The 13,791-nt window shown below is 33.9% G+C and overlaps 2 protein-coding genes across 2 annotated transcripts; both read left to right on the forward strand.

Moving 5' to 3' along the window:
- Positions 1–1,007: 1,007 nt before the first annotated feature.
- On the forward strand, positions 1,008–1,788 carry LOC122275113 (non-specific lipid-transfer protein 1-like). Its single transcript, XM_043084066.1, has 2 exons — positions 1,008–1,380; positions 1,482–1,788. The coding sequence occupies exons 1-2, from the start codon at positions 1,031–1,033 to the stop codon at positions 1,489–1,491; spliced, it is 360 nt and encodes a 119-aa protein (XP_042940000.1). The 5' UTR covers positions 1,008–1,030; the 3' UTR covers positions 1,492–1,788.
- A 3,046-nt stretch (positions 1,789–4,834) lies between these two features.
- Positions 4,835–5,697, forward strand: LOC122275401 (non-specific lipid-transfer protein 1-like). The gene is made up of 2 exons (XM_043084434.1): positions 4,835–5,232; positions 5,486–5,697. The coding sequence occupies exons 1-2, from the start codon at positions 4,886–4,888 to the stop codon at positions 5,490–5,492; spliced, it is 354 nt and encodes a 117-aa protein (XP_042940368.1). The 5' UTR covers positions 4,835–4,885; the 3' UTR covers positions 5,493–5,697.
- Positions 5,698–13,791: the final 8,094 nt, after the last annotated feature.

A 13,791-nucleotide genomic window follows, 5' to 3' on the forward strand; every position in this document is an offset into this window, starting at 1 on the left:
GTGTAGACAAGTTGAGTTCAAGTGAGTAGCTTTTAGTTAGATAATCTTATCATTGGTTTCATTTTTATTTCTTTAGGAGTAGAGTTTAAGTTTATCATCGAGTTACATATATATTATGTTCACAATTAAACAGCTAGCTTATTATTATTATTCCAAGTCATTTTGGGTTTGATTACGAGCTACTTAATTTTGAATAAATCAGTTATTTATATTACATCTTATGATTTCATCTACAAATTTTGGGAAAAAACTTTGAACTTCAGTAAATTTTTGTAAATAGTTATACACACAGAGATTTATGCAACATATATTCATGATATTAAGCATATTTTTTTCTTATTTCTTAAATATTTTATTCATCCTCCTTCCAAAGATAAAGTTCTACTATAAAACATAATAAATATGAAATTATTCAAACTTATGCAAGAGTTTTATAAGAATTGTATCATTTAATAATCGATCATAATTTTATGTTCTTAAACACTTCAATTAATAAACAAATTGAGTTGAATTCGAGTTTGTTCGAGATCTCGAGCAGCTTGTTCAGTAGACTTATTCATTTGTTTAGGAAGAATGCCGGTACTCTTAAACTATATTAATTGCTCCCAACAATACTTTCAACGGACGAATACCATGTACAAAATACAAATGATCAAAGCTCGGGGGTATGAAAATCCAAAACCGATCTTTTTAATGAAAAGATGGAAACTAAAACTACCTTCTATACAAATATGTAACTTGATAATGTATTTAATTACTTGATGTTTTATGTAGTGTCAATTAGGGAGCAATTAAATATAGGATATTGTTTAATTAACCTCATGTATCAGAATTGGTAACTACACATATACTTTCATAATTGAAAATCTGAAAAATGGAGGGTTACAATTACACCTTTTTCTCCTAAAAAATAAGTGTTTTAACTCGGTTCAATGGTTGCCATAAGCGCACTCGTGACAGCCTTATAAATTGAGGTTGCTTCTACACTCTAAAGCACATCAGAAGAAAGTCCATACATAGTGGCAAGAAAATGGAGAAGAAAATGAGGGGTTTGTCTGCGTTGGCTTTTGGGTTCGTGATTTTGATCTTGAGTGCGTGCCATTCAGAGGCCATGACATGCCCCGAGGCCCTACTGATTTTGCTGCCTTGCAAGCCGTTCGTGGAGGGTGCTGGCCCTGACTCGCCAGGCCTTCTCTGTTGTCTAGGTGTTCAAAAACTTACCCAAGAGGCTTCCACCCCTGAAACACGCAGGGTTGTTTGTCAATGTGTGAAGAATGCTGCACAAGAATTTCATATTGATCTTGGCAAAGCTAAACAGATTCCCCAACTTTGCCATATCAATGACCCTATACCAATTGACCCCGAAGTGGACTGCAGCACGTATTAATCTATCTTTTATTCTGATCTCTTTTTAGTGAAAGAACATTGACCTTTGTGTATTCCTTGAACTAACGTATTTTTTTCTTTTTGGTATTGTGCAGAATTCCATGATCCTACATGAAGAGGTTGTAGATGCTGAAAAATTTCGTAGCAAATCTTGGTTTTTGCCATTCTATGTATGCCTGAATAAAATTATGAGTATGAATCAAAAGCTTTTCCAGTTTCTTTGGATTCTCTTGCAAGTATATTTTATACTTTTTAAAGTATTAAGGGTCATACTTGCACCAAATAGTTGAACGGGGGACAAGCTGGGAAATGAGGAATATAGATGCCAGCATTATAAACATGTGTATGGATGAGTAAATGTGCACATGAATATATAAATTAATACATTTTATGATGCCAAAGTATGAACAACATGAGATCTTGATGATTTCGGCCATCTCATGTATGCATGAGTAAATGGGCAGAAAGGATACCTTTAATTAGCTTCTAAAAACTATATTTCCTTTTACTGTTTGTGGATTTTCGTTTGGTTAAAATTGTATAATTAGGAGATGACTCTAAAAAAAAAATCAATGTTCAGGGCTAAAATACTTAATTATGCCATATTAGAGCCAATATATGTGCATCCCAAAAATGCACACCACTGCAATTACAATTTTTTTTAATTTGTTTTTCAAATTTTTTTTAAACATTCTTAATATATCATTAAAAAAATACAAAAATTCACTAATAATAACTTCCTTAACCATTAAATAAATAAAAATTAATATACAAGAGGGGACACATTTGAAAGGCATATTGGGGAGTCATCCAAGCATTTTCCTTTTGGTAATGAAAACCTTAAAAATGGTAGGTAACAACGACCAGATATTTCTCCTAAACAAGCAGCGTGCACTCTTAACTCCATTTCAATGCTTGCCAAGGGGAATTTGTGTGACATCTTAATTGTGATTAGGAGTTTAAAGGAATTGAGTTCGAGCGATATGAAATTTCGAACTACTTAATTTTGAATAAATCAATTAGTTATATTACATCTTATGAGTTTATCTAACTACAAATTTTGAGAAAAGAAATTTTTATTTTTTGTAAACATCTTTATATATTCATATATCAAGATTTTTATACATAAGGATTTAAGCAACATATACACATAATATTAGGAATATTTTTTTCTTATTTTTAAAAGCTTTATTTATTCTCTTTCTTAATATAAAGTTCTACTATAAAATATAATAAATATGAAGTTATTCAAACTTATGTGATGAGCTGCGCTGAAGTACTTTAATTTACATGAATTGTATAATTTAATAATCGATCATAATTTTGTGTTCACGAGCAGTTCATTCAATAAACAAATTGAGTTGAACTCAAGTTTGTTTGAGCCGATCTCGAACAACTTGTCCAATAAACTTGGCCTCATTTGTTAATACAAATTAGATGAGATAAAAGGTAGATAAAATATTCTTAGAATATAATTTTTAATATTATTATTTAATTTAGATTTAAAAAAAAATTAAATTGTTTATTATATTTTGTGTGAGAGTTTAAAAAAATTATAATGATTAGATGAGATAAGATTGAATAGTTTATGAAAACAAATGAGGCCTATTCATTTGTTTAGGAAAAATGACAGCACCCTAACTTTTATTAAAAGTGATTGACAATCAAAACATCATATATGAAACTATGACTGACAATGGGCTAGGGTTAACATAGGGCTAGCAATAGGCCGAAAGATCGAGTCAATAATGGGTTAAATATAACATTGGTCAACTAGGACTAAAAATAAAAATTCAAAAATGGGTTTGGGATTTCAAACAATTCTCATAAAATACCAAAAAGAATAGTTGGGTTAACAAAGAACCTAACAAAAATGCTTTACAACTAAATTTAAAATGAATTTGACATGAATTTGGGACAAAACATGGATGAAGGGGTATGAAGATTTTGTGAGATGCAAAGCTAGTGAAAAAGTTTTAAAAGAAATAGTTTACAGAATGGAGCATGACGTTAGTCCCTATTTATGAAAATAAGTAGGGACGTCTAACGTTGAATGGAGCATCATACAGAACTATGATGCCATGATTGAAAATAAGAAAATATAATGGAAATTGAGATTGAAAAAAGAGAATGAGAGAAAGACCTTGAATGCTACATCATTACTATATTCTTTATTATGATTGAATACGAATTATTAGTCCCTATTTATAGGAAAATTAAATGGAGATGAGATCAAGTAAATATCTTAATCAATATAAAAATAAAATCTCTTGATTTGATAATTATGGAAACCAAATCTCTTGATTTGATAATTATGAAAATCAAATCTAAATAATAATTAATTTCAATTTTTGATTTGATATTATCTCTAACGTAAATAAAAAAAAAAAAAACCCAAAATGGTTAACTATTTCCAATCCCATTATAGTCAAAGGAAAAGCCATGCATTTCAGCTAGTATGAATCATTTTATAATAGTTATCAAGGCTATATCTTTATTTTATTTTGTTCTCTTAAACTAGGTATATCTCATTTTTAAAATGAAAAATGCTAGATGTATTTAAGAAGAATTTACAAAAAAAATCATTTCTCCATATGCCAATTATTAATATGCTTAAAATCATGAAATTTGAAATTCAATATTTAAATTTCAAAATAAAAACTAATAGAACAAATCTTGTAAATAAAATTAATAGTAAAAGTATAAATACATCCTAGCCTGTAGTATTACTCTTCTAAAATAGATCCATCCATATTTTATCCATAAGTAGATGCTAAAAAAAAAAAAAAAAAACTTATAACAGATTCTTAGAGAACGTAAGTTAATTAGTGAGATACATCTATGATTCAATAAATAGAGTTCTTAAGAATTAATGACATTTCAAAAATAACATAATAAGCAAATACAACATTATTCCGCATAAATTTCCAAAAGCACCCTTGTGTTTTTGGCTTTTCCTTTCCGTGGTTGTTTCTTTTTAACTTCTTTCTTTCTTTTTTTAAATGTGCATTATTCCATATTTTATTTTTCAAAAAGAAAAAAAGAACTGAATCGAATGGAACTAAACTGATAAATTTAAAATATGAAACCTATAAAATTAAAAAATCATAAAAACTTAAAATGTTCGAAAAGGCGGGCTGAAGGGCAACTTTGGTATTGAACTTTTCCTTGAACATGGTTCAAGATGGACGTTATATATATATATATATATATATATATATATATATATATATTTTTAAATATGGAAGCTGGTAGAAATTACTTATTTTGTAGTTTTTTTTTCCCTTAATTATTGAATAACATTAATTAACTTTCTTCATTCTCCCTCGGGACATATTTATGAAAAATCCAGGCCCACTACTTTAATGAAAGTCATTAACCAAGGGTAGTCATAGCACATTAGAACGCCTCTATAAATAGAGCAGCAAGCTTGCACCTGTACAATGCATCAAAACAAGTTCATATTTGTAGCTAGGCATTAGTCTTGAATCCAAAAGTAATGGAGAAGAAGACAATTTTAATGGCCTCTGGGTTGATGATGATGTTGTTTATCCTAAGCGCAACTACTGCAAGAGCCGATCTATGCCAAGATGCAGTGACATCTTTGATGCCTTGCATTGCGTTCTTGACTGGTTTTAGCCCACCGCCACCCAACGCTGGCTGTTGCCAAGGTGCACGCGATGTGCTAAATAAGGCTACGACCTCTGCAGATCGCAAGGCTCTATGTGTCTGTTTAAAAAATGTTGCAAGTCAGGATGGTATTCTGCCTGATAGGGCTGAACAACTTCCCGACCTCTGCAAGATCAAAGTTCCGGTTCCAATTAAACCCGATGTGGACTGCAACAAGTAATTTATTTCTCTCCCTATCTCTGATTGCATGCATGCCATCTGTGTTTCATGAGCACGCATATGCATTTCTAGCTACTTGGTTAATCATGATTACAGTTTGACCAAAAAATAGTGATTCATCATGAGCTAGCTACTAAATTTAAATTAATATTGGGTATGTTTGCATGTGAAACTATCTATTTTCTTGATGAATCCTCTCAACTAATATCCTTTCTTTCTTCTTCTTCTTCTTTTTTTTGGTGATTTGCAGATTATGATGATTCTGTAAGGAGTGGAGATAACAAACAAAGATGGAGAATATGCATGGATGGAGCAATATATATATATATATATATAGCCAAATATTGGCCGGGTTGTAAACATTAATATATCGAAGCTCGACTCTTTTTGACTATCTTATATTATATATATATGCATGAAAAAGAATTAAACGAATAAAATGATTCCTAATTTCTTTGTAGCGCTCTCGAAGATTTGGCCTCATCAATTACTTGACTTTAGGGGTTAACCTCCATATCTGCAAACTGCAATAGTACTAATGCTTGGAGAAGCAGTAAAAATCTAAACATGCGCGCATGCTTTTACCATTGCTGATCAGAACTATTTTTATTTCGGATGGACAACAAACCACGTGAATTTTTCTTTTGAGAGATATCTTTATGAAGTCAACACTTTTTTTAAAAAAAGAAAAAAGAAAAAAGGAAGCAATAAGAATATCATAGCTTAAGTCAATTCCATATGAATTCAATAACTAGATATTAGCATATGAATGCGAGGCGAAAATCAAAGACAATATAAAACTGTCACATGATGAGTTATTCATTAATTCCATATTAATGTCAGGATTCACAATATCATTCTTATGACCGCTTTTTGCGGAGTGCGAGGTCTAATGTAATAAAGAACCCATGTGTATCTTTTTAACGCGCGCCAATTAATTTGAAGTGGAGTTGACATCATCATCTCTTGCAGGAACAAAAGAGTGGGACAATTTTTTTATTATATAATATATTTATGTAAAAATTAATGCTGGATATTGGATATGCAAACTCTATGTATTCTTGGTCTTTTTTAAAAAAAATAGAGCCTATTATTAAAAAATATTTTTTTATTATTTCTCCTAATTTTAATTTTAGAAAAGCCACATTCTTGACAAGAGAAAATATATAAAAATTAAACAAAATCTCGGGACTATAAAAAAAAAAAAAAAATTGGAGATAGACATTTCTAGGTAAATTGAATTTTTTTTAAAAAAAAAAAATTAAAGAGTATATGGAGATTGGACTTTTTTTGGAGAGTTATTTTCTATATTTGTAGAATTATGCATAAAATCTAAGAGTTATTATATGATTTCAAAAAAGTTTTTTTTTTTAGGGGGGTGGACATGGCCCATCCTTACTCCTTGGTATACAACATGGCTCCTAATCTCATGGTCTAACAAATAGAATCGCAATTTGATCCCGAAAACTCTATGCAAAGGAAATGAGGGGGTATAGATGCCAACATGCATGGTAAAACATGATGTTTATCATGAATGAGTATATATATATATATATATATGTACACATTAATAAACTCATGATACATTTTATGATGCCAAAATATGAATAACAATATCGATCTTGACTGTGGCCATCTCATGTATGCATGAGTAAATGGGCAAAAAAGATACCTTGAATCAGCTTCCTAAAACTTAAAATTATATTTCCTTTTTATGTTCGTGAATTATCCTTAGGTCAATATTGTATTATTAGGAGGAGATGACTCTCCAAAACACTATGTCCCCCGTGTACTCAATCTTCAAGGCCAAAATACTTAATCATGGTATATTAGAGCCACTGGGTTTAACTTGTTTTGAGGCTGTGGCTATAAACTAAGCACATGATTTTAGCAAGGTGGCATTGTTCAATGATCAAGATATTAGCGCGTATTTTGGTAATTAGAACCTTAAAAATGGTAGGAACGTAACGACCAGATTCTTCTCCTAAACAAGAAGCACGCACTCTTAATTCCGGTTCAATGCATGCCGAGGAGATTCGTGTGATACAGACGTATTATATATTATAATGAGTAATATATTATTCATCATCCCAATTATCATGATATGACATTAGATAATTAGAAACTATTTATTATATTTCACTTGTGAACCTATCATGTAATACCATATCATGAGACATTAATGATTAGAGGATGATGAAAAAAGTGATGATGAATAGATTTTTTCTATTATGATTACTAGTATAGACAAGTTGAGTTCAAGCGAGTAGCGTTTAGTTAGATCATCTTATAATTGGTTTCATTATTATTTCTTTAGCTGTAGAGTTTAAGTTTATCATCGAGTTACATATATATTATGTACGTTCACAAACAGCTAGCTTATTTTATTATTCTAAGTCATTTCGGGTTTGATTACGAGCTACTTAATTTTAATCAATTATTTATATTACATCTTATGATTTCATCTACAAATTTTGGGAAAAAACTTTGAACTTTAGTAAATTTTTGTCAATAGTTATACACACAAATATTTATGCAACATATATACATGATATTAAGAATATTTTTTTCTTATTTCTTAAATACTTTATTCATCCTCCTTCCTCCTTCTAAAGATAAAGTTCTACTATAAAACATAATAAATATGAAATTATTCAAACTTATGCAAGTCAAGCTAAGTTTTATACGAATTATATCTCAGTTAATAATCGATCATAATTTTGTGTTCTTAAGCACTTCATTTAATAAACAAATTGAGTTGAATTCGAGTTTGTTCGAGATCTTGAGCAACTTGTTTAGTAGACTTTTAGATTCGGAAAGTATTTCATCTTATTTTATCTCATTGTTACAACTTTTTCAAATTTCCACACAAAATATAATAAACAAATCAACTTTTTCAAATTCTAAAATAATAGTAATTTTAAAAAATAATATTCTAATAATATTTATTTAACTTTCATTTTTAATCTAAAACCCTCTTATCTTATCTCTGAATTCAAATTAGGCCTTATTCATTTATTGAGGAAGAATTCCGGTACTCTTAAACTATATTAATTGCACCCAATAGTGCTTTCAACGGAAGAATACCATGAAAAATACAAATGATCAAAGCTTGGGGGTATGAAAATCCAAAACCGATCTTTTTATGAAAAAATGGAAACTAAAACTACCCTCTATACAAATATGTAACTTGATAATGTATTTAATAACTTGATATTTTATGTAGTATTAATTAGGGAACAATTAAATATAGGATATTGTTTAATTAACCTCATGTATCAAAATTGGTAACTACACACATACTTTCATAATTGAAAATCTGAAAAATGGAGGGTTATAATTACTCCTTTTTCTCCTAAAAAAGAAGTGTTTTAACTCGGTTCAATTGTTGCCATAAGCGCACTCGTGGCACAGCCTTATAAATTGAGGCTGCTTCTACACTCTAAAGCAAATTCATTCATTTGTGTAGCATATCAGGAAGAAAGTACATACATAGTGGCAAGAAAATGGAAAAGATCAAAATGAGGAGTTTGTCTGCATCGGCTTTGGGCTCATGATTTTGATCTTGAGTGCGTGCCATTCAGAGGCCATGACATGCCCCGAGGCCCTAATGATTTTGCTGCCATGCAAGCCGTTCGTAGAGGGTGCCGGCTCTGATTCGCCAGGCCTTCTCTGTTGTCTCGGTGTTCAAAAACTTACCCAAGAGGTTTCCACCCCTGAAACACGCAGGGCTATTTGTCAATGTTTGAAGAATGCTGCACTAGAATTTCATATTGATCTCGGCAAAGCTAAACAGATTCCCCAACTTTGCCATATCAATGACCCTATACCAATTGACCCCGAAGTGGACTGCAACACGTATTAATCTATCTTTGATTCTCTCTTTTTAGTGAAAGAACGTAGATCTTTGTGTATTCCTTGAACTAACGTATTTTTTTCTTTTTGGTATTGTGCAGACTTCCATGATCCTACATGAAGAGGTTGTAGATGCTAATAAATTTCAGTAATATGTAGCAAATCTTGTTTTTTGCCATTTTATGTATGCGTGAATAAAATTACGAGTATGAATCAAATGCTTTTCCAGTTTCTTTGGATTCTCTTGCAAGTATATTTTATACTTTTTAAAGTATTATGACCCCATATTTGCACCAAATAGTAGAACGGGGGATCAAAATAACCTTATTTTGATATTCCGGAGTGTTAAGGCAACAGAATTGTATGCCTCCAAAAACTCTTCTAGAATAATTGAGAAGTGGTCCGAAGAATCTTCTTGCAATAGACTAAGCTAGACGGGTGTCAAATAATGTATGGTGACAGTCTGCAAAATTTGTTATGGCAAGGCCTATATATACGGACCTTCTATACACTGTAATGCATGAGGAAATATTCAATAGAATGAGAAAGTGAGTTTTCTGTGAGGGAATTCTTTAAGGACTTTATTCAAATACTGAGTGTGCAAATGCATTTACTTTGTTTTTATTATGGTATCACGAGCATAAATGGACCAACGTCCTAATTTTTTTTTACTTCTTCTCCATTACTCATGGCTAAATCAGATAGATCTCCCACCCTTCTCACCACTGCATCTCATTATATCAACGTCAAACTTACAATTGAAAATTTTCTTTTATGGAAAGCTCAAATTGTTCCTTACCTTGAAGGGCATCAACTTTTTCAATATTTTGATGGTTCCTTCCCTCAACCTCCTGCTATGCTCAATGATAAACCCAATCCAGCGCATACTCAGTGGCGCTTACAGGACAAACTGATTATTTCCACCATCAACTCCTCTTTGTCTGATTCGGTCTTAGCATAAGTTTTGGATTGTTCTACCTCTTGTGAGGTTTGGATGACATTACAAAACCTATTTGCTGCCAAGTCTTCTGCACATCTCATCCATACCAAGTTTCAGCTAGCTACACTTAAAAAAGGAGCTGAATCGGTTACAGAATATTACAATAAAGTAAGAGCTCTTGCATCCACCTTAAGTGCTGCTGGCCATCCCATAGATGATTCAGAACTTGCCATTTATCTCCTAGCTGGACTGGGCACTGAATATGAGAGTCTTGTCACCTCCTTAACCAATTGTCTAGACTCCCTATCTCCTTACCAGATTTTTAGTTATCTTTTGAATCATGAATCGAGGCTCTCCCATCAAACCCAGTCTCTACTTTCTGGCACCACTATTTCCGCACATAATACCACTAAGCTTTCACCTTCAAATACTTGTTCTTGTGGTCATGGGAACAGTTTCTATAGGGGTCGAGGTCGCGGTCGTGGCTATGGTAGGGGTCTCCTTCCTACTCCACGCCTGCCTCAACAATTGTCACATTTTTTCTCTTCATGCCTTGACTCACGTCCCATGTGTCAAGTTTGTCACAAATCGAGTCATGAGGTTGTTGCCTATTATCATATATATGATCATTCTTATCCCACCCCCTCCTTCTGGGTTTGCTGCTAATTACTCTGCTCTCACTACATCACCTTCTCCTTCAAACACATGCTTCCCTGACACCGCTACAACGCACCATTTTACTTCAGATATTAATAATCTTAATATGGATTCCAGTGTTTATCAGGGATCAGAACAAGTAAGCATTGAAGATGGCTCTAGTATTCCCATTCAGCATTTTGGATTCGCCAACTTCAGCTCAAATAATGGCAATTTTCTTCTCACAAATTTACTTCATGTTCCCTCTATATCTCGCAATCTTCTTTCTATATGTCAATTTTGTCTTGACAATAATGTATTTTTTGATCTTCATTCTTCTACTTTTTTTGTGAAGGATGCTTGTTCCCAGGAAACACTTCTTCAAGGGCCCATTGAGAATGGACTATATGTGTTTCATGCGGCTAAAGTGCCCTCTTCTGTCTCTTCGCAAGCTTTTTCTACTGTTAGAACATCTGCTCAGCTTTGGCACTCTAGGTTGGGCCATCCTTCTCCTCGTACCACCTCCCTAACTCTTCAACAGTTTAGTCTACCTCTTACCACCAGCATGGCTCTGTCTTTCTGTTCAACATGCTCCTCCTCAAAAGCTCATGCTCTTCCTCACCCTGCCTCTCCCACGCGTTCTTCTTTTCCTTTTCAATTAATGTTCATAGATGTATGGGGTCCTGCCTCTATTTTATCTACTAAAGGGTCTCGTTATTTCTTGTCCATTGTTGATGATTACTCTAAGTTCATCTAGTATTTTCCCATGCAATTAAAATCTAATGTCACTATTATCATTCTTGCATTTCTAAACTATGTCACTATGCAGTTTTCTTCCAAGATTATTTCGGTTCAGACTGATGGGGGGTGAATTTCGGCCCCTTCATCCTTTTTTTTTTTTTTTGTTAAATTTGGTATTAATCACCGAGTCACTTGTCCTTATTCTCATCAACAAAATAGAAGTGTCGAACAGTGTCATCGCCATATTGTTGAAACAGGCTTGTCCCTTCTCTCTCATGCCTCGGTTCCTCACATGTATTGGGCCGAGGCTTTTCACACTGCCACCTATTTAATAAATCGCATGCCCACTCATGTTCTTAAAAATCATTCACCATTTGAAATTTTAATGGAACAATAACCGGATTATTTATTTCTTCGTGTATTTGGTTCAGCATGTTGGCCTAATTTACGGCCTTATAATCATCATAAATTGGATTTTCGCTCTAAATAGTGTGTGTTCTTGGGATATAGCCCTGATCATAAGGGGTACATTTGCTTGCATATTGGGTCTGGGCGTATATATATATATATATATATATATATATCTCTAGGGACGTTCTTTTTTTTTATGAAATGATTTTTCCATTTTCTCATACTGCTCCTCTGTCCCAGTCCGCAGGCCCAACCCCTAATAATCTCACCATCACTTCGTGTCTTCCTCTGCTATCTACAACTGAATCGGCACTTCCCTCCTCATCACAAATTTAGCCCATCCCTTCACAGCCCGTACCCACTACTTCACCCACTGGCCCAACTTGCTCACAATGCCCAATCACCTCCTCTCCACACACATCTCGTCCAAGTCTAGCCATCTCACATTCTTCCCTAGGACCCGAATCTTCCTCTTCACCGAACCCTAGTCCAGCCGCCGTTACGTCTTCATCTTCTTCCTAGACTTTGAGCTCTCTTCTACCCAGTACGTTTGAACCACTCACTCACCCCATGGTTACAAGGTTAAAACCCATCATCTTTGTCCACTGCATTGAACAGATGGGACGGTTCCCTGGCCTCCGTCCAAACCTACAGCTTCTTTTTCCTTTGTCTCTTCCTCACCATCGGTTCCCACACCCGTCCCAGACGAACCTTCATCCTTTTCCGAAGCTTCCAAACACCTTGAATGGCGAACTGCCATGGCCATAGAGTTCGACACTCTTCTTCAAAATCAGACGTGGAAACTTGTCTCTCCCTCTCCAGCCTATAAACTTCTCGGATCCAAGTGGGTTTTAAGGACTAGATGGCGTGTTGATGGCACAATTGAGCATCGCAAGGCTAGGCTTGTAGCTTAGGGGTTTCATCAGCAACCGGGTCTCGATTACACAGAGACCTTTAGCCCTGTTGTGAAACCAACCACCATTCGTCTTCTTCTTTCTCTAGCTGTCTCGTCTAACTGGGCACTTCACCAATTGGACATCCACAATGCATTTCTCCACGGCGACCTTGAAGAGGACATGTACATGAAACAACCACCTGGGTTCGTGCATCCTGATTTTTCGCATCATGTGTGTAAGTTGCAAAAATCAATCTATGGTCTAAAACAGGCTCCTAGAGCCTGGTTTGCTAAGCTCAATGATAAATTGTTGTCTTTAGGATTTCATAGTTCTTCCTCTGATTCTTCACTGTTTATCATGCGTATTAACTCCAATTGTTTGTTTATTCTAGTTTATGTTGATGATATTATTGTGACCGGATCTAGTGCCATGATTATATATGAATTTATTGTTGCTTTACGAGCATCCTTTCCAATTAAGGATCTTGGTTCCCTGCATTATTTTCTAGGTGTTGAAGTCTCGGAACTCCTCTGGTCTTTTTTTTATCTCAGTTTAAATATATTATTGACTTGTTACACAAAACCAACATGCAAAATTCTAAGTCAGTTTCTACTCCCATGTCCTCATCAGAAAAATTGACTACTGTTGATGGTTGTTCTTTTGAGGATCCTCAGTGGTATCGTAGTGTTGTTGGAAGTTTACAGTACCTTGCATTTACTCGTCCTGATATATCATTTGCTGTAAATCATGTATGTCAATTTATGCACTCTCATCGCCTTCCTCACTGGACAACTGTCAAACGTATTTTGCGTTATCTTAATAACACTCGGTATCTTGGTCTATATCTTTCCCAAACTCCCCCCCATCAACTAGCTACCTTCTCTGATACTGATTGGGCTGGATGCCCTGATGATCGACGATCCACAGGTGGTTTTAGTGTGTATTTTGGGAATCATTTAATTTCTTGGGGATCCAAGAAATAGCCCACTGTTGCTCGGTCTTCTACTGAAGCCGAGTACAAATCTGTTGCTAATACTGCTTGTGAGCTTCTTTGGTTGCAGTCTCTTTTAGGGGAAC

The sequence above is a fragment of the Carya illinoinensis genome, chromosome 9 (assembly GCF_018687715.1).
Source record: "Carya illinoinensis cultivar Pawnee chromosome 9, C.illinoinensisPawnee_v1, whole genome shotgun sequence".
In the NCBI taxonomy this organism is placed as follows: Eukaryota; Viridiplantae; Streptophyta; class Magnoliopsida; order Fagales; family Juglandaceae; genus Carya; species Carya illinoinensis.

Excerpts from the sequence above, each read along its gene's own strand:
- LOC122275113 (XM_043084066.1), top strand. The coding sequence starts at position 1,031 with ATGGAGAAGAAAATGAGGGGTTTGTCTGCGTTGGCTTTTGGGTTCGTG.
- LOC122275401 (XM_043084434.1), top strand. The coding sequence starts at position 4,886 with ATGGAGAAGAAGACAATTTTAATGGCCTCTGGGTTGATGATGATGTTG.